Source organism: Colossoma macropomum, unplaced genomic scaffold (genome assembly GCF_904425465.1).
Source record: "Colossoma macropomum unplaced genomic scaffold, Colossoma_macropomum, whole genome shotgun sequence".
Classification (NCBI taxonomy): Eukaryota; Metazoa; Chordata; class Actinopteri; order Characiformes; family Serrasalmidae; genus Colossoma; species Colossoma macropomum.
In genome coordinates this window covers 21,697,181-21,724,910 of record NW_023494793.1, presented here as the reverse complement: position 1 = coordinate 21,724,910, position 27,730 = coordinate 21,697,181, and the positions used below count along the sequence as shown (strand labels likewise).

Below are 27,730 nucleotides of genomic sequence, written 5' to 3'. Positions count from 1 at the left end.
TTTTGTTCCATTTTTTAATACTTAAAATCATTTCATTAAACACTTATGGGACACAAAGCTTTCAGAGAGAGAAAACCTTCACAGATCCCAATAGCCTACAAAACATACACTGTCAACATTTTTTACCTTCAACAATGGATGGCAAAGGGCAACAACAAGTCATAAAAATAAAAAAGACACTAAAATATACTTCCCCCTCTGCAATCCACAGACATCACAACTAGCAGAAACTCATATCCTTAGATGACAAGGCATGGAAGTTGGAGGAGTGTAGTACGAAACTGGCACCAGACTACCAGCTCCGCTCACTGATTAGCATATACCACTGATTTACAAACAGGTGTTTGTGAGTAGTTAACCGAGATGGGACGGAGTTACAGCTCAGGGCGACTTTTCCCAAGCGCATAAAAGGGTTGTCTGTGTAAAAAGGTGAGGAGTAATACTGCACAAAAGTGTGTGAGGGATATCTAGTGCTGATGTGGGTTTGTTTAGTCTTCTCTAACATTTTCCTGCTAGCTCAGATTAACATCTCTGTTAAGGAATCTGCTATCACTTATGTGGAAGTTGACAGCTGAAGCCAGAGCCTCCAACGGCATTTCATTCAACGGATGGAACGAGGCAGAGGGATGAATTCTGTACATGTTTTTTTTTTCATGAGAAATGCTTAGCTCATTATAACAATACTCACAGACAGTCATTAAGAACTGTATCATCTAGCGAACAGGCAGGCAAGTGAATGTGACGTTAAAAAAAACAGCAGAGTTTAAAAAAAAACATTCTTTTAAACAGATAAGTCAAATCAACATCTTATCTCCACAGGATCAATTCTACACATGCCAGACGAAACTGTTTTTTTTTTGGAGATTACTATGGTCGATGCAGAAGCCACAAAAAATGTCATTACAGTAAAGGTCATGGGGGAGAGCTTTATCCTGTTAGGGGTTGTGTGAGGGAGTTTCGTGATGACTAAGCGCACCCCTGTGGTGGGGCTGTGGACAAAACGGTACAGGCTGTGATATTGTGGGACAGGCGTGCATTGGCCATTCCCACATCAGCAGCGCCGATCAAATAGCACCTGGCGTAGAGAGAGGAGGGGCACTACCCACCCACAGCACAGCTGTCGTGTCCAATAAACAGCCGTGCCAAGTGTTGATGGGCAGTTGCCACGGTAACCTTCTAACCCATTGACAACTAGAGATGTGTGTGTGGGGGGGTGCATCTGTAAAAGGGGCAAAAGCAGTAAATAGGGCTCCAGTCTTTTTTGTTTTCTCCTTTCACTCAGCCAATAGTTGCCCAAACTGTATTGTGTGTCTATAGTGAACCCCCCACACTGTGAAAAGAGTGAGAGGTGGTGAATGGTTTAACCCTAAAACTGCTGATATTAGCCAAGTTCTCTTAGACCAAAGCAACCTGTTTAAAATGACTGAGGCGTTACTTTTTTTGTTTTTTTTTCTCAGAGTGAAAATAAAAAGAAATAATGCCAAGAAGGTGTCCCGAAATGCAAGTACAGAAGTGCATAAATGTGAGGCAAGAGGAAGACCAAAGTGAATGTTCTGTAAGAGTGCTGGCAGCACAATAAAAAACATAAGAGACAGCAAAATAACACCTAGCTAACGGAATTCCTCATAAAACAGCATTCTAAAAACGTCTGAACGATTAGGCTTTTGCCGATTTGTCGACGTTTTGAGTGGAATGGACACAACTGACTGAACTATAATTAGGAACAAGACCTTTTCCTGTATGATTTGTGTCCCAATAAACAATAATAAATAATAAATTCAGTTTTGATTCACTTGACTCTTCCTACAAGGAAATAAAAGTGGTTGAGGAGCAGTACGCATGTAGTGTTGAGAAATACAGGCTAATGCCTCGGCTGTGTCGAACGCTGAAAATTAAACAATGCATTTTCAGAATGAAGCCTGAATGTGGGGGGAGAAAAATGGAGTGAATGGAGTGAGGAGAGGTGTGGGGTGAATTGGAGGATGCATAATATGGGGAGCTGGAGGTGTGCTTGCAGGGGGCCTGGTGGGGGTCCAGTTGGTAGGAGTGGTACCAGAGCCCATCAAAGGCCCATGGTTCTCTTAACCCCCTCCCACCCCTTCCTTGCTGGGTTGGGCACATGGGGAATCTAACCCAGGCTGGTGATATTGGCCCTGCCACCGGGGGGCGCCACAATGCGCTGGGTGGTACGGCGAGGAACGTTGTCATCAATTTGAGCTCCTGAAGGAAAAGAAAGAAAGTAAAATATATTGACTCAATGTGAGACGTGGAGTGAAGAAACTATGAAATGAATGCTTTGCCTTATGAAAATTAGAATGGCATAAGGTTCTGATTTTGTCAAGCATCTGACCAGACAGGCTGAATCCAGACTGGTGAAGGTTGCGGACGGGCTGAGGAGTGGGTTTGGCTGGAGAGGCCTTGTTGGAGGTGACAGGGGTCATTACTTTAGGGGTAACAGTAACTTCACACACCGGACCATCATAGAGACCACGCGGGACCCCACGCAGCTCAGCAAGCTGAGGACAGAATAGACAGTCTTACTACTAGACATAAAATGATAACTTTGCTCTTCAAAAACAATAGATGTATTATTCTTAAATATACGCTCTTATAAGCATATTGTCACTGCTGCGACAAAAACTTGTATCTCCAAAATAGTAACTTTACAGGGAAAGGAAAAACTCTCTAAACTTTGAATGGAATAACAGAACAATTTTTTTTCCCCAAGTAGTTTTGGAGCACTTCTGTTGGTCCATTCATCAATACATTTTAACACACAGTAACACACAGTTTAAATTCTGAAAAAAAAATGGAGAAACAAGGTTTTCTTCCAACAGTGACAATATGCATGTTTGAACTAGAGCTGTACAGTATAGGTAAATTACACATTTTAAGACTTAACCTGCATTGCAAGATGAATTATGTATGTAATTTTAGGATTTGTACATTCATCAAAAAACCCAGATAACAAAGGAATGCCTTAAATCTATCAGGACATTTCTTGGATTACTAGAGCTGCATGACATGAACTAAATGTAACATCATCATACCACCAGATATAACTGCAATGTCCAGTGCAATGTATTAAAACCCAGTAAAGACCCACAAATGGGACACTTAAACACTGGCCTTAATTCATTCAAAAACCCACAGAAACAGAGCAAAATACTGGAATTTGTTAGAGAGCATATTTAAATACTGCAGTCTTCTTCATATCAGTATCACAAAGGCAAATATCGCACTACTGATTAACAAGCAGCATATGATTAGACCCTACAGCGTACAATAAAATGTATTTTTCATAAATTGCACACTGATATGCAAATTCTGTGATACCAATATTGCACAGTTTGACACTGTGAACAAACTTTATAGTAACTAATCTCTACTCATAATATTTTTATGTTCTTGGTTCTATATTTTGGCACAAAGAATCTGGAATGGAGCCATGACAAAAGAGAGATGAAGACGCACCCTGCTGCGAGCCTTTATCCTTTTGTAGACATAATCAGGGAAGGGCTTGCGGGTGATGTAACGCCCCGAGCCTTCGGTGGTGTGGAGGTTTCCGTCCTCCAGCACAATCTTGCCCTGACTAATCACCACCAAGGGAGCGCCACGCACCTCCACACCTTCAAAGATATTATATTCCACTGCCTAGAGAGAAAGAGAGAGAGAGTGAGACAGAAATAAAAAGCAGTGAACAGACAGAAGCAAAGACTTTAGCCATATAAATGACAAACTAATTGAAACATAATTGAGGTGGAACAGGCTTGTCTAACCACATCCATCCAACAGAATCTGAATTTGAATACATAACTGCTTTTGATTAATAGCTTGCCTGGTTCATTAACTTAATTACGGTGATGTATATTTTTCCAGTGTACGGTACATCTATGCACTAATTCAGTCTGTCTGTATTTGATGGAGTCTGCATTTCAACAGCTCTGAGCAAATGAAATCACAGTAGCCGCTAAGAGTCAGCCTGACCAGCAGACCCAAGTGGACAGTGATGGTGAGTCAGTGGGACATGACAGAGGCCAGCGAAGAGAGAGAGACAGTGCCAGAACCAGGCCTGACCTCATCACGCTAACAATGTTAACGGACATCTACAGAGGGCCCAGCAACACTAGCAGCATGTGACACTTTGCCCAGCTGTCAAAAATGAGAAGAGTATTTGTACTGCTGTGCTGTTTTAAGAAAGATGTTGGACAAAAGAATGAACAAAGTACAGATATAGTGCTGACCTGTATCAAAGATAAGCAGCAGTATTCAAGTATTCAAGTTTCTCCTTATACCTGTCTTGTTAGACAGGTATAAGGGAATGTGCTATCTGTGTATGAGAGATAGTAGACAGTACATACACTACAGGCCAAAAGTTTGGAGTGTATGTACATTCAAAACTTTGCAAAATAAAATAAAATGACGAGACAATAGCAGAAATACATTTATTAACATAAAACAAAAGAGCTAAACTAAATATCTGTAGCAACATAGTAAAAGTAAAACTACCTTTTTTCATTTGTTTTAGATGTTTATAACAGCCAAATCATATACAAGAACAAGAAAAACATAGCAGGAGACTGACGTGCTAAATGTGCAGTCACAAAATCTGATCAAAAGCAGTTACTGTAGATGCATTTGAGATACCTGGACACGCCAGGCACTATTGTTTAGACGGAGGCTAATACTAAGTAAGATCAGGGCCTCAGTGTATGTGTGTATGTGCGTGTATGTGCTCTCACCAGGTTATGGCTCTTGGCAGAAATAATTCTGGTGACATCAGGGTCCCACAGCACCAAGTCAGCATCTGAGCCCACAGCGATGCGGCCCTTACGGGGGTAAAGGTTGAAGATCTTGGCTGCGTTGGTGCTGGTCACAGCCACAAACTGATTCTCATCCATCTTACCTGTCACCTGTGAACATGAACATGCATCTGTTTCAAGAATAAAGCTACTGTAAATACATTAAAGTTAATTTCAGTAAATTTAACACATGCGTATTGTTTAGGTAGTTGTGCATAATAGTGAATACAAACAATAATCTAATTAAAGTTCAACTGTCTGTCTAAAACATTCAGATTCTCCTGGCAATCCCAAGCTGCATTACATTTAGGATAAACAGAAGGTGTGGGTTGTTAAAACAACATTGTAGAACACCTATTCATGCTCACCACACACTTGTCCCAGATTATGGACATTCTTTCCTCAGTGCCGTTGGTGCCCTCTGGGATGAGGGTGAAGTTGTCTTTGCCCACGGCACGCTGAGAGGTGTTAAAGGTGCAGTGAGCACTGCCAGTTACCTGCAGATCACCACTGAACACCACAGAGACAATCAACAGAAAAGAGTTACTTTCACTAGTGAAACAAAACATTCATTTTTTTTCACTATACATTCACTATGTTTTGCTTATATATGTATATATATATATATATATATGTATATATGTATATATATATCATAAAGCATAAAATCATAATTTCTGACAATCTTTATTTGTATTCATTCTAATGTGTGTTTTTCTGAGCAAATAAATGCTAACTGCACAAATAAAGAGCTTTAAATATAATTTTCCGTTAAGCATCAAATGATTTTGCAAGATGTGATAACGGGACTGGTAGCTTTTTCCAAGACACAGCTTGTGTCACATCAAGATAAATGGCTCCCTCTAGCGCTCAGAACCTGTCCTACATAACCCACTGCATCAGCTACATGTATGCATGCACGCCACTGCACTTATAATTATGACAGGGGGCCAGAGAAATGGGACAAATATACAGCACACACCAGGACAGCAGGGAGTTCAGATAGTCTGGGGTGGTGGGGTCCGGGCTGAGGGGTGGAGATGTGACATAAGCAGCAGCCTTGGCCCAGTTTTTGCTCCAATAGTGAGTGCCGTCTGTGCCCAAGCTGGCCGAGATGGGCTCTCCGTACACTACAGTGCCTGCCGAAAAGACGAGAAGAGCGAAGAACAGCTAGCAAGCCATTTATGTTCACTATCTAAACATGCTTTATCAAAGACCCCCCCCAAGGATAAAGGGCCTGCTCTTAACGGCTTGTTTTCACTAAACATTACATGATGTTTTCCCAGCTGTGTCTGAAAGACACGTGTACACAATTTCAAACAGGCCACACTATTCCTGATAACAATTCCTTAAACTCGAGTCGATTAAATATCCATTCACTGTAAAGAGAAAATGTAGAAATCCAAGTAAAACTTGATTATATGACACTGGCTATATTGGTAAGCTAGCCACTTGGTTGCCAGATACCTCAGTGGCTATTGCTCACTCTCTCACTTGTAGTTAAGCTACTTTCTGTGGTATACTGATTCTGTATATGCTATTGGTGCTACTGGTAAAAATGCCACTGCTTTCTTTACTTCATATTTGCTATCTAAGAGGTCATTTTCTGTGTAATTTTTCTCTTTTCTCACTGAAAAACAATAAAACTTTCACATGCATAATAGCTAATTTACTGGCTAAGCAGCTGGCTTTCTAGCAAAACATTTAATGGGTACGTTTTTGATACGGTTCCCTTAAGCACATGCCAGTATCATATTTATTATGCATCTAGAAACTCTGTGTAATCACTCTGGGGAAATAAAGCACCCCTGAATTTCATTGCATAAATTGCACTCTGGCTATGTTTCATTCAGCGCAGTGATAACAATCGTGTTTGGTAGCCATTTTGTCTTGAATGATGATCTCACCTTTTTTCCTGGCCTGAGCAATGACATCAGCAGCACTCTTGCTCATCACCTTGGTGATGTACAGGGGGCAGTTTGTTTGATTGGCCACCGTCACTGCGCGGTTGACTGCCTCGGCCTCCACCTATAAAACCAGCACAGACTTATTCACTGACATTCATGCTGAATTATAACCTGAGCCTTTCACTAAGCCTCTACTCAGCATCTCCCAAATGCTGACTGTGCTGTCCACAGGCCAACGGTCTGATCTAAAAGCAGCTTAAAGCAGTCTCAGTGTACCATGATCAATGGCTCTGAAGTCAAAAAGATAAAAGAGGACTTTAAATGTGCATTACCCTGCCTCACACATAAGCGTTTATGCTTTAAGCCAGGGAGAAAACATTCATTTCTTAAACTGAAATACAGTATGATATACTAATTCTAGAAATGAGTTCTAATTTAGCTTACAAGTTTACATTTTTCATTCTGTGTTTTGACCATTCTTCCCTGATTGCCTGTTAATATTCTACACATATTTTACATGTTATATTTTTTGCATGTTAAAGTTTTGTTTCCCATAGTGACTTCAAAGAAAGCTGACTTAATACCAAGCTAATGTATCATTTTACTTCTACCAGTTAAGGTGGTTTATTCCTAAGCTAGCTATTGTGATCTCATAAATGAAGTTACTTGCTGATAGTAGGATCCTGCAACATGTTGCTAATGCAAGTTGGAAGCAGTGCCTAGCTATGATACAAACAACAAAGTAAACCTTCACAGCAAGCACTGCTACAAAGTTTAGAAAAGTTTAAATAACCTATTTGCTGGGAGTTTTAGCTGGAACTTGAAGCAGTGGGAGAGCAATGTGAATATGTTAGGGAAAGCAACACGAGTAGCTGACATATACATATTACTAACTACGACAACTATGCAAAATTTAGTCCTGTCCTACTCACACAGTACGAATGATACAAAAAAGTCATTTAAAAAATCTCTCAACAGGAAAGACCAATATGATTATTTCTCTGCCAGCTCCTAGTAAAAACAAACTATAGATAACAGAAGAAAATCATGAAAATGAGTAGATAAGGGTTTTAAAGAGTTTGAGGAAGCATATAGATGTTTGAAGAGAGGTGGACATGACATTACAATCTATCGATTTATTGTACTTATGTTGTGCTGGTGTCCTACCTCCTCTGGACGACTCAGGACGTGGCCCTCTGGCCCAGTGATGCCTAGCTCAAGGATCCTTTTCTGCTCCTTAAATTATAAACATTGAAACTATTAGTATCTGGATGGAGTGATATCCAGAAGGACAAGGGAAGATACCCAATGCACATGAAGGTGATAGTGAAAAAGGAAGGAGGTGTTACCTCAGCAATGATGTCACCATTCTCAGCATGCACCTGGGCGATGGCTCCCAGGTCACGGATCACACTGAACACCTCATACATCTATGCAGGAAACACACAGAGCCAGGCGTTTTACTGTCAGCCAGCAAGAATGTAATTTTTGGCAAGGATGCATAGATAAAAGGACAGTAACATCTAAGCCAGGGAACATAAATCAAATACTATCAATGCATATTTGGCAACATGGAAGATCTCTAGCTTAAGGCTGTAAAGGATAACGCTGCCAAACACCAGTTACTTTTAAGCAGCTCCACAAGACAGTGTAAGGTGATGCCCATAGACACATCCAACCTACTTCTGACAGTAGTTTGCATTCATACTGTAGACACGAAAGTGGTTCTCATCATCTGTAGTGAATCTAGCTGGAATCTACAGCTGCAGGAAATAGAGGTTTTTATTGCATGCTGGATGATTCCCCAGAGACTACCAGCCAAATACACTCATGTGCTCCTTTGCATGAAGAGCATGCTAGAATATTTTTTGTAACGAGCAAACCAGCTACGTTATACATTAAGACTACATGAGAAACCCTTAATAATATTTTGCAATATTTTGAGTCAACACATCTGCATATGCAGTCATAATAACTACAAATACCGTATTATCTGTTAAAAGCTTCACATTCATACCTGGGAATCATTTAGCTGGAAAACATCCTTATAAGCCAAATAGACCAGGAAAGAGTTGACACCTACACAGACGCAGAATAGAGGTGCATAAGTATTTCAACACAATTACAGAGATAAATCCTTCTTCAGACAAGGCAAATCTACACAAAGATATAGATCATTCAAACAATCTATGCCGGGGAAACAAAACTAAGAATATGTAATGTGTATTACATGCCATTAGAAGTGATGAACTGTGACTGCAAAGCCTTCAGTTTAGGCCATCAGTGTCAAAACTTTCTAATAGTATGTTGAACTTTTTTTTTTTGTTACATTTGATGCTTGCAAAAGACATTCCAGATGTTTTATTTGAAGCTTGTAACAGACATTTTTGTAACAGACATATATTTTATCTTCCACATTGCAGTTTTACAGTGACATGTTCTTGTTCTTACAGAGCCATGCACAGAGCTGCTGCCGTTGTTTTCTATTTCTAATAACTGACTGAAACCTGGTTAAGCTCATATTGGCAGTCAGTGACCAATCTTGGATTGAACAATTTTCCTTTGGTCTTTTTAAGATTTTAACACCTTGTCAAAATCTTCACAAAAACCACTGAAATAAGAGTTTCACCACAATACTTGCAGAGTTTAAATACAAGCCAGATGATTCTATTTAAGAAAAATGAACTAAATTTACAAGCTCATTGATCAAAAGAGATGCATACATTCAACATGTCCAACATGTGAGAATATATCAATTTTGAGGGAATTCTTGACGAACAGGGACTTAGCTTGCCCAATAATAATCTGACACAATATTCAGTTTACTATAATGAATTAACGACTGCATCTCAAATCCCATATTAACTTCAAATTTCTGTAAGATGGCCTGTAGGGCTGTCACCATCATGACATGTTTTCACGATTGAGTGACATTTAAATAACTGCAATTAACAATTTAATTGTCTTTTCTTGTTTATTCTTTGAAACTATTAAAGCACAAGTAAAGGTTAAAAGCACAAGTAAAGGGGCATAACTGGCTGATTTGCCACCTTACTTGCTAGCTACCTTTACTCAGTAGCTACACTGGTTGTACTGCTGAATCAATACTGCACACACTCACACAAACTTCGACGGTTCACAGAATTATGTGTCGAGTTAAGCCAAGTCCTTTACAAGAGTGAAAATGTAAACGATAAGACACTAATTCTACTAGCATACATGTTGAAAATGTTAGCCATAGCTACATAGCTAAAAAATAAACATCACTCAGTGCTGCCCTCTAAACAAGTAAGAGCACCAAGTTAAAAGTTAGAACTTTTTTTCAGTTTTCATTAGCCCCCTGGTGTCTCAATGAAAGCATTTACTGCTTTATTTTATTTACATTTATTTGCCTCTTTGTAATAACTGTGACAGGTCTAGCGATATGTCATTTAAGAGTCTGAGAGCGTATAAAGAGGTTGGTATCTGATACCGTGGTCCTTCACCAGGGTTTCCATCTCTTCCTGCATGCCGTTGTGCCACTCAGTGAGGTCAACGTGGAGAGAATAATCACAGCATGACTTGCTGTCGGCCCACTCCCTCCACTGGTTAAAGGCTGCTATGAGGCTAACGCCGGGCTCTGGCACCACATGGTCAACTGTGAAACACAGAAACACACAGTGTCAGCATTGTGAGCATGTGATATCAGTACATCAGTGTTTAGGTTCACTTCTTTCTGTTACCTTTGACAACACTGGCAGTCGCATCTTAATCTCTCTCACCCTCCCTCCCACACCGTCCAAACAAGGTTAATCAAACAGCAGAGCCAAAAGCACGAGAGAACACGAAGAGCAACAATATAGCCCAGCCGACCATGAGTGGGAGAAAGCACGATAGAGTGCAGTCCTGGGAGAACTCCAGGAAACAGCTAATTGGCAGCCCTCTCCAAATCCTGCTCATTTTCGCTAGCTGAAGCTCTGCTGTCGCATTCTGCACATGCCTGGCGTGGCAGACCCGGGCCTGACAGAGTGGACCAAATCATACGCACACACACACATGCACACTGCTGAGACTGTCTGTGTGAGCCAGCTGGCCTCCTGGTCCTGTGCACCCCAAATCATCTCACACATCCACCCAGACATGACACCTGCTGCAGCCTCACACATACCGGGCAATCCTACTAGAGCTTAGCAAGTGAGTAGAATTAAGGAGAGAGTTGGAAGTTGGTAATTGTAAATTAAGTTACTTTAAAGAACTGCCTTGTCCACTAACTGGCTGGAACGTTTTTTGTTTAAATGCGCCGTAAGCATTTTGTGAACCGTTCATTCATAAGACACTAAATGTACAAAAACAAAATAACATACTAATAATATCTTACTGATAATAACTAAATGGATACAAAATATTGTGTGCAAATATACAATTCTCTGTTATGACATATCCTGGGTGCCTAGTAGCCCATTTTACATTAAACTATTTTACCATTTCTGTACTGGTGAATTGTTAAAAACAAAAAAGTTGGCTAAATGGAAAAAAATGGGTACAATATGGTGGGGGAGATGATGTCGATTTGTTAGCAACTTGAGGTATGCACTTATGGGCTAGTGCATTTCAGTTCTGCACATACTGATCATGGTGGTGCCTCCAGCTAGAGAGGCACGGGTGCCTTGGTAGAAGTCGTCAGCTGCCGTCATGCCCCGGTCGGGCATCTGGAAACGGGTGTGAACATCAATGCCACCAGGGATCAACATCCTGCCATGGGCATCAATGGTTTTCACCCCACCAGGAACAATGAGGTTCTCTCCAATTTGCCTGAGGAAGAGGGAGTGAAAAGAAAGGTAGGAGACCTTAAAATTTTGTGTTTTGTGGGTGTTATATTACATCAAATGTTACTTTTTAGTGCTTCATATGAAAGAGACATGAATTAACAAAAGAATGAACAAAAACACAAAGAAAATAATAGAAAAACCTACTTAATGACTCCATCCTCCATATAGATGTCAGCATGGAAGGACTGGTCATCGTTCACTATCTTCCCCCCTTTGATGAGGAGACGGTCACTCTGTAGAGGGAGAGAGAGAGGTGGGGGTTGTAATATAGCTCTGCTCATGCTCGCTCTGATTCAGAACAGCTGTGCACACCTGTTAATTCAGCACGACTACAAATCTCCTGATGTCATACCATTGCATACCAAGCTTAATTTGGAATCTCACGGTACCAGATTAACTGCAGAAACACTTTGTTCTTTTTCGTCTCATCAACATCAATGAAAAGGTTGCGGCTACATGTATATATCTAAAATCTGAGTGTCTAGTTGGTTCCACTTCATTGAAGACAATTTGATAGTGTTACAGTAGATTTCTAGAGCATGTCCTGCCTATTTAATGCTTCAGCAGCTGAAAATTGTTATTACTCTCTAAATAAAGAATGCCTATTATTAAAGACATTTCCCTCCCTGCAATGTCAAATTCATACCATAAAGTGTCTCACTCTTTTAAAAATGTTCCACAAAGAGGTTTCTTTTTTGCGATGCCAAAGATGGACTACTTTAGTTCCATAAAGAACCATGTTCTTAATGTTTGTAATGACATATGAGAGTGAAAAATCTTTTAAAGGCATAAAGAACCTTCACATAATGTAAACCAAGTTAAGGGTTCTTCCTGGAATATTTACCTCGTTTGGAGGTTCTTTAAACTTGAAGATCTTAAAATTGTCCAAGAACCATTCAGGGTGCACATTTTTGTACTTTCCCTGCTCCCAACACATCTGGTCCAACTCAGGAACAACCCTTTACTGAGTCGACGTTTTAAAGCAGGGAATGCACTAGAATGTGCATGGCAGTGTGCCTCCAGGACCACAGTTGGGAACCACTGCTTTAAGGAAACAAAAATAATTCTTCTACGGCATCACTGATATGTACTGGAATGTAGTGATTTGAAAAAAATACACATACAAGAACGCAAGCATTAAGTCAAAGCTTTCATATAAACCTGTAATTACAGTTAACTCCACCACTGAGTAACCATTTACTAACCTTTTCTCACTGGTTATATTACTTATTCATTATGCAGGCTGAAGAATATTATTTGTTATATGAAAATAGTTTGGCAGATTAGATTGACAGACATTGCTCATATTGACCAGCTGAGAAAAAACCTTGAAAGCCAAGATCTTCAGAAAATTGAACAGACGCAGCTTAATGGTAACAGCAATTCTTATCAGCTAATTAATCTGCAATATTTACCCAATTGCCACTAGAGGCAAAACAAGCAGAATACAACAGAACAAAATACATTATGGCAGTAATGACTTCAAGCCAACAGCATAAAACATCAATGTAAAGGCTGTAAATCTACAGTCTATCACAACAAAATCCCTAGTGTTGTTTGAATACCTATAGTAAAGCCCAGTTGAATCATGTCACATTATGTCAGAAAATGCTCTTTAAGAAATGCTTCTTAAAGAACACTAACTGCATGCTTCATTACAAACAGCATCATTACTACGGTTTGACTGGATTTAGTGCAGTACAGTGTGTGGGACTATGAATAAACATCATTGTACCCATAGATTTGGATATTATTTTTAAATGTGGCACTGTTGGTTCTTCTCAAACCTCAGAAAAACTAAATGCTGTGACTGACTGAACTAAAAACTTCAGCTTCTTGTAGCATCGTCATATATCTACTATATAGGGGTAAATCCAGTGGGCCCACGGTTCGGTATGTATCACAGTTTTGGGCCATGGTAATGGTATGGTTTTAGTATTTTTATATTTAAGAAAATAAAAAAACACATCACACTTTAAACAATGAACTCTTTATTTTGCCTATAGACCAATAAAACTTTCCACATGATAACTGATAGTATTAAGATGATGTCACAATCACGTTGCCACCATTTTGGTAGGCGACTTCAAGTTCACTCAGCAGTGCTGTGGCGGTGTGTAATGAGATAACAGAGCCATAACTGATTCAGCAAAGGCAGTATACCATGTTTTTTTAAACACTTATTTTATCCCTTTTTTAAAGCATATTAACCCATGTATTTGCATCTAAATTGTCTGCACATGTTTTCATCTTTTTTCTGGTCATTCTGGTCTATTTTGCTTGGTTTTTATCCACCAGCAGGGTTGTAGCAGCAGTAATGATGATGAGACGAGCTCTATCAAAGCACAGTCAGAGTTGCAGCTTGCCTACCAACATGGCGACATAGTCTTCTTAATGATACAATCAGATACTGTTCTAACTCATTTTTACACTCTACTCTGAACTGAATGATTACTTATCATGCTTGGCATCTGTTTACTACCTCTTCACAGACTGGCTGTTTTTGAAATGGCTAGGCTACTAGTATTAGCTGAGGTAACTTACCATTAGCATGCGTCTGTTTATCTAAACGACTGCCTGCCGGGGTTGCGAGCATCGCTGCATGTCTGCGCCGGTGTGCGGACCTTCATTAAAAACAAAAGTTTAGAATTTTCGGACGCTCTGTGCCGGTGTGCGTTTTTCTCTATCTCACTAGCCACTGAGGAATTATTTATTTTTAGCACCTCCTCTGTTCTCTAATTTGTATTTGCATGCAGTGTGCTGATAGGCTCCAGAGATGTTCTGTAGATCTGAATGTACTATGTGAGGAGTCACTAGATTGTTGTTCCACCTCACTGTCCGTGCCTAATACCCCCATGATCCATGTCTGATGCTCAAGACATGGACACTGCATGGAAGAATGAGAGAGAAAAGTGGTGTGAAGTCATCAAAACCTCACTGAAGACCTCCCAGCCTTGGGCATGCATTCCATTCTAGATCAACACCAGAGAACACCAGCCCACCAACATTTTCCCCAGCAGAAAAACCACTCACACTCCAGTATAAAAGGGGGCTGGTTTAAGAGCTAGTCCGCTCTTGGTTGCATCACAGCCCGTAATTAGGCGCTGACAAGATGAGATAATTGCTGAATAAGTGTTAATCTAGGGCTGGACGGGTGCTAATAAGTAGTTATCATGTACTGTTCTCCAGAGACCTACTGAACAGAACTGAAACCCACGCAAAAAACCTTGCACTCAAGGAAATCAGTGCTTGTGCAAAGGAGACTGTTCTTATCTTCTCTCAGGATAGTATGAGAATCAGTAGAAGAGTAAAAGGTGGAACATTCACAGCAAGCTCTCTGTTCTAAACAAGAGCTTGGTTTGTGATGTCAGCCTCTGATTTCATCATCAGCTGCCATCAGTTAACAGGCATCAAAGGACCAGGATTATTGAATACTCATTAAATTCAATATTCTAATCTCCTTGCTGGACTCACATGCCTTCATGATGAATGCTGAGGTATTACAGTGCTATGCAGAACCAGCTGTAACAACAGCAGGACTCTTTGAATAAAAGTTCCAAGTTGTATAATTTCCCCCCCTAATATAGCCCATCAGCCAAGACATGCTTAGTGTCTGAAATGCGCTTAAGCATTGTATTTGAGCTACGAGAATCATGTAACTAACAAGTAATAGAAGCTTACCAATTAACATGATGTAAATAAAACTGAATCGTCATACATTTTGCCGCAAACTGCATTAAGTAATCTCAAATAGACTTGTTTACATGGTTTCTGACATTCTCTTATCTACAGAAATTTACTAAGCCAAGTTAAAACAGTAGTAGCAGCCTTCCTGAAGCCTGTATTTTGTCAATACACTGGTGTATGTCTATTTTTCTTTTATTTTATTTTTTCCCTTAAGTCCACTAATAACATTTGTGTGGTTTTATGTACCAGAACAGTCATAATTACATGACCATTTTCCATTTTCTCTCTTTATTCCCTAAATAGGTTGTTTTCGTTACTGTGCCTTTAAGAATGATAGATGTAATGATCTGTTTTAATGATCTAATTGGTGGCCCTGTGTTGTGTCTTATTAATAAAGCAGCCTGGGCTAAAACACTACTTATAATTTAAATGTGAACTGCTATAGGCTGAAAAGGTTGACATAAGTAAATACACTGTTTTATATGACATCACAAAGACAATGAATACAAGCTGTAACCAAATTAAGACCAGAACACTTTGTATTTGAAAAATGGGCAGATAATTTACAAAGGGATTACTACAAATAGTGTTTCCAATCATTTGAATTGGTAATGTAGACTGTCTGGACTGGGGAGTGAATGATATTTGCAATTTTAACAATGTTTACAAAACTACAGTGCTGTACAAAAGACCACATTTCATTTATATAATTTCTAGTCAAAATGGTTGTTCCTTTTTCCAAGAGATATTTCTTGGAAGATGAGATATGACATTTTACATTTATATTTATGGCATTTGGCAGATGTTCTTATCCAGAGTGACTTACAATTTGATCACTAAAGAGGTAAACGAAAGTAGTGTTATGAGTCTTGCCCAATGACTCTTACTGGTAAAGCGTCAGGTGCCAAAATTGTCACCATCAGATAAACAGTACTTAAAACATTCATCTTTGTGAGAGAGGAGAAAATCAACCGTCACCCTTACTTCAGATATGAAAAAAATCTACAGGTGTTTCTGTCCATCCTTCCACTGTGAGAAGACAACTCAACTATGGGTCTGAAAGGATGTGTAGCTGTTAAGAAGATATTATTGAGAAAAGGAAATAGACACAAAAGAACTGAAGTCAAACAAAGAAGCTGCTTGTGTTCTCAGAACAATGGACTGGCCATCCCAGAGTCCAGAACACAACACTACCGAACATGCCTGGGTTACTTGGATGCTGAGAAGCAGAAATGCAACTAACCTCTAAGACATGAGCACATTTCTTTGGAAAACTGAAAGTCTCCTGAAAATGGAAACTGTAATTAAGGCAATGTATTGAACACATTAAATACTGAAAAGTGTGATATTATATTTAGCTGTTGAGATTTCTGTGTTATGAATTAAATATATTTCCTGTTTTTTCCCTAATCCCGAAAAATGAATAACTTGTACTAAATGGCCGTTTTGACTGGAATTTAAATAAATAACTGTGGTCTCTGATTCAAAACATTTTATTTAAAAAAGTGAAGAGAACTCTGTTTCCCATTACATGGGCCTTTTAAAAGTTTTGCCATGCTCAGTCTGATCCACTGGATCAACTACATGTTTTGTGGGGGCTTCATTCTGTCATTGTTCTAATGATTCTGTGTTTAGTGTTCTCATTTCTAAGAATGGTACCAGACAAAACCAATGTCTCTTCCAAATATTAATGACTGAATGTAGTAATGAAACTTAGGTTTAGTCAGACTGCAAAGCACAGGAGAGTTATGATCTGCCAATTACTGGAGCTGAGCGGAGACATCCAAAAGGAAATGGGCTGTGAGGCCTCGTCTTCGCCAAGACAAAGCCTCTCTGTTTGCTGCTTATGCTACAACACACGCACACACACACACATACACACATATGCATGCAAGTCCAAATCCATCCCTTATATAGCGTCATGGCTGGCTGTCCCACAGTGCTGCCACTGATGCTGTTAGCAGAAAAACATCTTGTGAACATCCAAACCGCCTTAACTTTGTTAGTCACAGCTCTGGACTGTGGTGCTCACAGAGAACTAGGATCTGAGTATGCAATGTTTTCTCGTGGGCAATGTTTCCATTTTTAAAAAAAAACATTTATGATTAAAACCCTATGAGGATCAGAGGTAGTGCTCAAACTTTGCTTTTTTTTGCTTTTTGCACTTGTAAACAAAAATACTAGTCAATTTTAAATTATATTAGCAGTCGATTAATCTATTGTTGACATTAATGACTCCTTTTTTTACAGACTTAATACAATAGACTTAATTGTACAATAACAAACCATGCACACTCTTTCAAAGATTCCAAAATAATAAAAAGCCTTAAAAAAGACTTCACTAAAATATTACATGACAAAAAAAGCATTTAAACAGGTGTCTTCATCAGGCTGTTTCTTACTGTAAGACGGACCAATAAGAGACTTTGAAATATGCCAAATCATCATGCAAACTGTCAACTAATCATTGGCAATTTATTGAGGACTTCCATTTTAATCAGTTACTTTTTAATTCAAGTTTAATTAATACATTACGACATCACTAAAATATACATAAACAGCTCAAATTGTAGTAACCTTTCATGTTTACTCCATTTTGGCTGGAGTTATTGAACTGTGCAGCCCCTTTTACTTACGTAAACTCACGATGCAGTTCACACATATTCTTTACATTCTGATCCTGAGGCATCCCTCATTTATTAGAAGTAAAACCAGGCAAGTCAAGAACGTCCTGTTTACATGAGCCTACGATTTTCTGCTCTTTTTTTTGGAGCTCAGGCTGCAGGATTGTGCCCAGTTGTATCCAGGTTTCCGGCAACTTGTATAACAATTCATTCAGAAATGAGCTGATCACAATCTCTCTCTCCGTCACTTAAAGTCTGGTCTCTTGGCTAGCCTGTTTGTACTGACTTGCTGTAACAGCTTTAGGGGAAAAATGTCTCATGTCTGATTATAATGAACCTTTGCCACGGTATTTATGGAGAATTTGGTGGATTGGATGGCTGTTTGTTTATTGTCCTAATGCACATTGGCCTGGTGGAGAATGAATGGCACTGCTAACATATTATGTAACACATATAAGGTCCTGTTATGAGAGCTGGATAGAGATGGAGGGTCACAATGAAGCTTTCATGAACAGCATTTCACAACCTAATCAAGCACTCTGTAATTACACATTATGCAAACATGCATGGAGAGTTATGAAAGCAGGGCTGCATGATATATTGTTTATTCGGTGTCACAACAAATTCCTGTCTCGGAGGTCAACTGACAGTTTTTTTTGACTGATTCAGTTCTTTTAGCTGTCAGCTGTGAGGGCCTTTTATACAGATAAAGGCAGGCCTGTGTCTGGTGATGGTTAACTGGGTTACTGCAGTAACTGGCAAAAACTCGTTACCAAGTTACTTATTCCCACACATAAACATTGCATATACAAGATTGTTCTAGACACATGGCCTGAGGAAAAATGGCTTTGGGTAAAAAAGCAACTGGCTAAGTGACTACAGACTCGTGGGCAGTATGATTTATGTGACACTGCCATCACAATGCCGTCCTTTCTTGCTAGATTAATTACAGTTTAGCAGCCAAATTAAAGATGACTATGCTACAACCACAACTTGTATATCCAAATGTATGTGAACTATGCTGTTATTATGTTCTTCTATTTGACAAAGACTAAGCTTCAACTCACACACTATTAATGTGTTTAATTCTGGTGTCTGCTTCAGTGCAAGGGGCCATCACTAAATTACTGGACAAAAATGTGAAGGAAGAGTCTTCAAGGACAGTAGTCTTTGTTTGTTCTCCTCCTTGACAAAGCCGAAATGCTTATCTCCCTTCCAGTAGCACTTCCTCTGTTTGTACTTTTCTGAAGATGACTACAGGTGAATTTAATTATGCTGTTGACATATCTCAAGGATTATGGGAAGAAATGGGATGCACCTGAATTCAATGTAGGTGTCACAGCATAGGCTCTGAATGCTTATGTAACTGTGATATTTCAATTTTTCATTTTCACAACATTTGCAGATCACATCATTATGGAGATTGATGGGAAAAAATGCATTTGACCCAATTTAGAGTAAGTTTGTAATGTAATAAAACGTGGAAAAAGTGACAGGGTCTGAATATCTTTTGAAAGCACATATGATATCAATGTACTCATTTTTTTCCATAACGTGTAAGTTAAGTGGCAGTATCTTTAAAAAGCCAAAATCTAATTAAGTGTTCAAGGACTCAGACACATGCTCTTTTGAAACATAATAACAATCTCACAACAAAACGACCCTTTGTGCCAGCCAGTATCTTTTCCTGGTGACATACAATCATGGATGCGGATACACATCTCATCACTGGAATCTAGGCCACAGACAGAAAAGTAAGCCTCCTTTACATAGCTGTATTTAGAAGAATAGTAAAAGAATGTGAATCTTAAGAGTTTAACTGAACTAAAATTAAAATGTCTCATGACAGGAGCAGCACTGAAATGTGCAAATCTGCAAACTAGTTGTTTTTTCCCCAAACTGAAAAAAGATTTCATGCAATGTAAATCTGAAGTGATTGTCATATCATGTCACCCATCTGTCCTGAACTGAGAGTGGGCAAAACCATCACCACGTGAGGTCATGAGACACAGTGACACTGTGCTGATGAAGCTTCATGGCCCAAATGTCTGCCGGCACTCCACTGACACATTTGGCTGCTCTGGTTCCAAAACTTCAACGTGGGCTGGAAAGAGTAGGCAATGATCTCTGCTGCTCTTTATGCTCTCTAAAGTAGTTTAGATGAGTATTATTCCTTGGAAGTCTACAGCTGTTAGTTACACTTTGATATACTATCCAAAAGTAATTAAAGCATAAGTACATATTCAATTAGACAGCATGTTACGCAATGAATAACTTTTACATTTTATTTACCATAACGACAGATTCCAGTCTGCAATTCCAACTTGTTTACACTGACTAGTTTCAATGTAAAAAAAAAAAACATGGCACACTGTAAAAGACGCTTTTTCTTTCTGCTTAACAAGACTGTAATAACAACAATAACTATTCAACAAATTGTAATCCCAATAAAATAACTCCTTTTCTACTTATGAATACAAATGTGGCATGGATTGGCCTTCAGAATCTGCACTGACAGATTTTCTCTTCTTGTTCCAAAATACTGAACTACATCATGATTTTGTTATCGTCAGTGATAACTGCAAATTCTAAGGGTGAAAGTTGTTGCAGAACTTAACGTTGCATAACTGTGACTAGTTCAGGGGTTTGCAGTTCTCTATCAACTACAACATAGAAATAGATGTCATGCAGAATAAAAGTTGTAGTTGGGAGATATCGTTTCAAACCTTCTAGGCCTTCAGAAATGGCCTACTGATTTTTGAGAAATATATATATAAAAAAAAAATGCATGTCTGTAATTTGTAGCTAATTTTTCATATAGTCATCATACTTTTATTTCATCTCTGTAAGCACTGCAAGTAATACTGTTATTCATTGTTAAGTTTTGCTGGAAACAAAGGGTTAAATGATTAACCAACATGTCTATGCTTAATCTAGAACATCCAAATATTGTTCATGTGAATTGCTAACTTAATACTAAAATCCCATAAAAGTGATAGCAGATATTAGCATTATCGTAGAAGTGTTTTCATTTCCTTTTTATTTTGCTTTTGACCAAGGTTTGACATTTAGGTCCCGAACTGATGGCCTAGCTCTAATAGTCACAGTTTGCCGCTAACACTGCATAATACCAAACCTCCAAGTCAAATGTACACACTGTAGTAATCGTGGTAATCCTTTGTAGGTCTTAGATGCTTGCTTAATGACTCATTACGTAAGTGTGGAGAGTGACCGCTTGAACTCTGTTCCTCTAGGGCAATGACTTCCTGTTTCTGGAGAAAGCTTCTGTCGTGTCCTCAGCCTGGCTATGGAGATAAGATATGATTTAAGCAGAGGTTTCACCAAAAAAAGCATTAGATGTGTTTCTGGATGTCCCAGCACATTCATGGAGATAAGACAGCATGTTTTCTCAAACCAGAGCTATTTTAGACCACAAACCATAAGCCTTTGAAACCATTTGGAAGTACGTACAGGTCGGAATCTATGTTAAATGGACTTTTCAAGAAGAATGAATGTACAAAACATGTTCTCCTCAATTGATCATGGATTTTTCTAGCTTTCCTATCTGGTGGTCTGGCTAACAATCCACAGGCTGCTATTTGGGTACTGCGGCAAGATTCACCGTCTGATGACTCACTCTGAAGTTGTCGGCAGAAAGAGTCGACAGGGAAACAATCATTTGTGCTGGCTGGATGATGTCATATTGTACTCTAACTGCCATATCCAACACTCTTCATCATGATGTATTTGTTTTCAAGGACATTAGTAACAAATGTAAACCAAGCAGTATGTCTGCTCAGATTCAAAGTGCACAAAGAGAACATTACAGTTTTCATTACGAGACCACTGTAATTCAGTCAAATATGCCATCACTCAATATAACAATTGCAGTTGCATATGTTTGCAATAGCTTCCATCAGGGAGACTGTTAATAGATCCCAACAGAGCTTTGTGGAGCGTCCAGACAGTGAGAGTGGTGATAAGTGGTGGATGAAGATGCACTTGTAGGAACACTGCCCTAACTCCATTTTCAGCTGGACTTCCTGTAGCTCACTGCACCGTGGCTGGCCTACTTCACATCCCATCCCCTCTTAGCCAAGCTTCCCCAGGGAACGTGGGGGGTTGCTAACGAAGGCCTGCCGAGATTCACCCATTCTATACTGAACCCATCTGTGCCCTACTAAATGGATAACTAGCAGTATAAACTTCCTTAACTCATTCAAAAACACAAACCCATGCCATTGCAATCAGGTTTATGTCTACTAAGGAAAAGGAAGATAAAGTTCTGAATGCATGACACAAATTGCTATCAGCAGCAGTGGAGATTTGATGTGATCTACAAGAATGCCAGGCTACTAACTAGGTCAAGCGCTTTGAGATTCCTGAATGTAGAGTCATCCTGAGCACTGATGGATACGCTGCAGAAGAGCTCCTGTGGCCGATCAGAGGGAAAGCTTTAATGGACTTTGTCTTTCGCGTACGCTCTGAGGCATTCCTCTTCGGAACTGCACAAATCTTCAGAGGGCTTTGTGTTTCCTTTGCCAGATCAGGCTTATTCTTCCTTCTGATACATTACAATGTACAGACGTGTCTGGTTCTGTTTTTACAAATGGATCTGTAGCTTGTACTCGTTCGCAGACAAAGCACAGAACCTCTGGCCATCCCACGCACATGTCAACTGACAAATTAATGTCTTTAACAGCACATGTTTAAAAGATCACGATCACCCGTTTCCTTTTTTTTGTAGGTTGATATACTGTAATTTCCTAACTGGTCACTCAGGTTTGTAATTTACTGGCATATATACTCAAGACGTTTAAAGTGTAAGACCAGGTGTCCTGAGATAACTCCCGTGGAGTGTGTGCTGAAATATGTCACAGTTTATGGAAATCTCCGAACATGCCCAGTGAAGCAGTGGGGAGTTCTGGGAAAAACTCCAAAGCAGGTTTTGCTTGTTTTCCCATCTATTAAGTTTTTAATGTGCCATAAGAAAGATGTATCTTTTAACATGCCATAAGCAAGAGGAGGGAGTCGTATGAATCCGCAAATCCAGGCATAATCTGCAGATGTTTATAAAACTGGCTATAAAAGTGAATACATAATTAATAAGTGAACTGGCAACCCAAAAGACATCACCTCAAGAGGAAAGGATATTTTGAATTCTTTTTCCAAAAGCTCATGAAATCAGAGATCTCTAAAGAACACAGCAATGGAGACATTTCGTTTAGCGGAAAAAGATCATCTGCTGAACCACTTTTTACCACACGCAGCCATAATTAAGACATATCCGTTACTAATCATTGTGGTTGGTCTCTTTGGTAAACTCATTACAAGATGGAAAATATACTTGTCACATCATAAAAGTTAGGGATCTCTTGTAATTCAGGGGTCAGTTGTAGTCTAGCAGAGACAATTAGGTCTTTCTTAAACAGTGGATGTTGTTCCCCAACTTAAAAGAGTTTGAGGTGGACAGACATATCAGAGGAATTTTGTAGCAGTTTGGGATTCATCTATACTAAGAGCAAAATTCAACCCATAAAAGGCAAAAGTGTCACCCACGAGAAAAAAATGGCTTTTTGTACTGTTCTATGGAACTCACAGTGCATCAAAAGCACAGACCGAGCGTTTAAAGTAAAACATAACATGTATGATCTTGTAAGTTCTTCCTAAATAATGTCACACTGACTAACAGCAGAGGTAGCATAAAAGGTTGATCACAGGCTAGTCATTTTTCACGGAAAAGAACACTTGGCTGAGGAACAAGAAGTCTCAATATACTTTTTTTAATACAAACATGATGTCAGCTTGTCTAATTGTGGAAAGTTTGTACTGTCCCTCACTGACTTAACTTTTGCTTTAATGATGAGGTGTGAGTCAAATGAGTCTCCCTGCTATGATATGCGTTATCAATTATAAATAATAAAACCAATATGCTGTGAATGTAGGTAAAAACACACTTTTTAATTTCAGCATTCCAAAATAGCTGTAACAACCGCCATTGACTTACAGCAGCGTCTCATTTGACTGGCACATTCTGTTTTCTGACAGCTGTCATTACAAAAAAAGCTATATTATTACTTTCAAATACTCTGCAATTTTATTGGCGTTTCATTTACTCAACTAGGTCTCTTAATCACTGTTACGCAGAGACACCGCACTATTTACCACGATACGCTAGCTCTTGATGAGGTGCTACATTCCAGTGGTTAAGCTTCTTAAAAGATTCACACACCACTTATGGCTTGTTTTGAGGTGAGCTGTGGTTACCTCACTGGCCCTTTTACTCTGTATTTTATCAGTCAGACAATGGAGAACATGTCATTAGAAACTGCAATGCCTGTTGTTTACCAAAAGTGCTTTTTAATTTGGCTATATGTCTGGGCATGAAGAAAAAAACCCATTGGACTTTTATCTAACCAGTGAGCTCAATTTCCTAATAAAGAGTGAATAAATGCAAAAAAACTGCAGACAGAGTAGACAGACATCCTTAAACAATGTCTGGGGCGCACAAATACACTGGCTTTGAAAAACATGCATAAAAATGTGGGCCAGGGGTGTGTGTGTGTATGTGTGTGTGTGTGTTTTGGAGAGTGAAGGGCAGTGTTCATGCTGCATTTGTTGCAGTGTGACAGGGTGACACTGTCAGACACTGCTGAGGCAGCTGAGGACAGAAAGAGAGAGGGGCAAAAAGAGAGACAGTCAGACAGACGCAGACAGAGAGGAATGAAAATGAAGAAGGGAGAGAGATGGACACGAAAGAGTGACACAGAAAAAAAGAGATAGGCAGACATTCAGACACACAATGATGCTCTAAAGGCTTGTAAAGGGATTTGTTTTTACACCAGCTCAATTGTACTGTCAACCTGTACTGGTCACATGGAGATTATTTAACATTATTATGCTCATTTTTCATTTTTACACATTATATGAAAGCACCTTTTACACCACATCAAAATTTCCTAATGAATGAACAATATAACTTTTAAAATAAAATCATGTCGCATTAACTTCCATTAAAAGTTAATGTTTTTTTCTTCCTTTCTGGAATAGTGACCTTTTGGGAGATGTAAGGTTTTGTTCCGACAGTGATGAGTTATTATTTTATTTTTTGGCCTCTGCTGTGTTGCTGATTTGATTAAGCCCATTCAGTGACTTTCTGGCTAACCTTAATACAGATTAACGTATTAGGTAGACTACAAATATAATAACTATACTTTTGCACATCACCAAGCAGTGACTCATTAGGATTTGCATTAGGATTTGCAGTGCAAAGACTGTATCACTGGCAGCTACCCGCTGAGGAGAGGCAACTCCAGGCCTTAAGATGGCAGAAGCTTAGCTGGGTGTCCAATGGCTGTGGGCAAGATTTAACAGCGCAGGCCTAGAAGCCCTTCTCATCTGTCCTTTATCACTCTCTCTCCCCTCTCACTCTTAAGATCTGACCATCATCAGCATCTCTGAGAAAAAATAATTAAATCAATCCTGATGCTCAAGACATTTTCACTCGGCACAGATTCATACCGGTGTGCATGGCAACAGCTAGTCACCATAGAAAACACTGCTCAGACTGCAGCTCGCTCCATGAGATATAGTTCACATCCATTGACCTACTTTTCAAAAGAGGATTTTCATTCAGCTACTCCAGAGACAGTTTTCTCCATTTAACATGGTTATCAAACCGGCGTGGCAGTTTTTTGACAGTGAAGGGGGGGCAGTGGGGAAGCCATTGTATGAGAGGCAGCTTAAACAGAGCCTGGATTTTACATATAAAGTGACATTCTTTCAAAGGTGGATGCTCCAAGCACATGCAACGCCATTGTTTTTGAGGATTTTCCACTGCTAAAGACCTGAAGAAATTTTGTTTATTTAACATTAAGACTGCAGGAATATCAGCTGGGAAATTCCATAAGCCAGTACATAAAGGGAGAATATCTGAAAGCATTGCAGAATAGTCCAATGATGTTCAGCATCATGTTAATCTAGGTAGGTTACATGTTACAGTCTATGCTGGGAGGCAGCTGTTTTTAGGCTTACCACTGGGGAAAAAGATCCTACATGCAAAGGATGTGACAACAGGCCTGAAGGAGCTGAAACAGGGCATGGCTGTGAAATTCTGAACAGAAATATTCCACACAGCTCCGCAGCTGAAGCAATTTTACTGACATAACTGGTCCAAAGTGAAAGCAACAGACGAGATGGCATATCACTGGAAGCCTTACAGAACATGACAGACACATAAAAACCCCAGCAGGCAGCTAGTTTGCTTTCTTAGAACAGATTCGGTCATTCAGAGTCTGGGTGTCAGCCCAGGCTGTCATTTTAGCTTTACCTGCTGCAAGAGAGAGACATTCCCACACCATCTCCATTGCTTCCCTCAGAGATTAATCCCCCTTCTAGCGGTCTCACTCAACAGAAATGGGGGGTTTCATCATTTCATTCCCCAGAATACTCGCTCGTTTTACAATTTCAGACTCCAGAATACTCACGGTGATGCGGGGGATGTTCTTCTTGCCCTGGTAGCCGGACATGTCGACGGTGGTTGCGGTGGCTCCGTTTGTATTGTTCGCCGCTAGCCGTGGAGGAGCTGATGCTCAACGTCGCCGGTGCTCGCAAAACGCGCTAAAAATAGGGAAAACCCAAAGGCGATGGCCTTCACTGATACGTTTTCGGTCAAAAATTCGATAAAGAGAAATTAGCCCCTTTCGGTTCCGCTGCCAACCTTTTCCCCCTTTCTCCGCCTTCCAGCTCTGCGCCAACGCGAGTCCGACTCGAACGGTTCGCCGATGAGGAGAGATTTGCACGGCGGAGATTTCCCACCGCGCATGCGCAGCGCCCCGCCCTGCTTCGCCGGCTAACCTTAGTTTTAGTTGTGGAGAGCTGTAGAGCTGCTAATTCCTAAATCCTAAATCGGCCCCAGGAATGCTGCCTTAACAATTAGTGGACCAGCCTTTGACCAAAAGAGCCGATTTAGAGTAATTTCTTTCTCAGGCTAAGTTCAAGTAAAACTACAGCCTTGTTGTTGTGCCATTCGAGTTCGTAACATTGTGCAGCCAGCAGAGTGATGAAGGATGCTGAAGGAAAACAGGCGCTGATCTATAGGAGGGAAGATGCAAACGTAGGTATAGGCTATTCTTTATTTAGCAGTCATTCTTCTGCAGGTTCGTTTGCCCATCTGTAAATATGCTTCAAATCAGAGGGCTGTGTTATTTATCAGGTATCTTGTACCTGAATGGCACACCTGTAGTTCTATTGTGCCCTGGAGCACTGGTGAATCGTCTAAGATTAAAGGGGAATTCCACCGATTTTTCTAAACTTCTACATAATTAAATGATTAAGATGTTAACAAAGTCATGCAGAGTGGTTTGCTGTGAAATGCTTTATTTTAGAGAAACTTACAGCATTGTTCACAGTGGTTGTGATCGGAACCAGACGTCTTAAGAGTTGAAGTACCCCTAAATCTTACCTCATAGAAAGCTTTTACATGAAATGGTAATGAATACGCTGTTTTTTATTGCATTGTTTTACGATAGTTTTGATGTTTAGGCTTTAAACATACATTTTTAAAAATCCAATCCAGAGGAGTACATGCAGAACGTTTTTTACAGATTCACACCACTATTTTATCATTACATTATTACATCTAAAATTCAGAGTGGCACTGGGAGTTTTGGATAGTAAATAAAATGGCTTTTAGTTGTAGACACCAAGACCCCTGCTTCCTATTACCATCACTTTAAAGTAATCTGAGTCGTTACGTTTCTTTACAATGAACCATTTTACATCAAACCACTCTGAATGACTGTTCACTGGATTATATTATGAATTTTTTTTTAAATTGGTGGAATTCCCCTTTAAGTGTAAAGAAATGTGAATGCCCCATTCAAACATTATTTCTCAGAACT

At 39.5% G+C, this 27,730-nt stretch overlaps 1 protein-coding gene across 1 annotated transcript; it reads right to left on the bottom strand.

The window, feature by feature from the left end:
- Positions 1 to 26,628, bottom strand: dpysl2a (dihydropyrimidinase like 2a). Its single transcript, XM_036578809.1, has 14 exons — positions 26,315 to 26,628; positions 11,662 to 11,750; positions 11,316 to 11,500; positions 10,182 to 10,346; positions 8,727 to 8,788; positions 8,059 to 8,139; positions 7,877 to 7,945; positions 6,710 to 6,830; positions 5,785 to 5,941; positions 5,171 to 5,312; positions 4,743 to 4,913; positions 3,475 to 3,654; positions 2,351 to 2,516; positions 1 to 2,220 (listed from the first exon to the last, which is right to left on the bottom strand). The coding sequence occupies exons 1-14, from the start codon at positions 26,354 to 26,356 to the stop codon at positions 2,129 to 2,131; spliced, it is 1,722 nt and encodes a 573-aa protein (XP_036434702.1). The 5' UTR covers positions 26,357 to 26,628; the 3' UTR covers positions 1 to 2,128.
- Between the last annotated feature and the right edge of the window lie 1,102 nt (positions 26,629 to 27,730).

What these genes read in the sequence shown, in the direction of transcription:
- dpysl2a (XM_036578809.1), bottom strand. Translation starts at nt 26,356, where the DNA reads ATGTCCGGCTACCAGGGCAAGAAGAACATCCCCCGCATCACC. An exon ending in ATGGTGACATCATTGCTGAG is followed by an intron (nt 7,946 to 8,058) that starts GTAACACCTCCT and finishes TTATAATTTAAG; the next exon opens with GAGCAGAAAAGGATCCTTGA. An exon ending in GTCTGGATTCAGCCTGTCTG is followed by an intron (nt 2,221 to 2,350) that starts GTCAGATGCTTG and finishes CTTTTCCTTCAG; the next exon opens with GAGCTCAAATTGATGACAAC.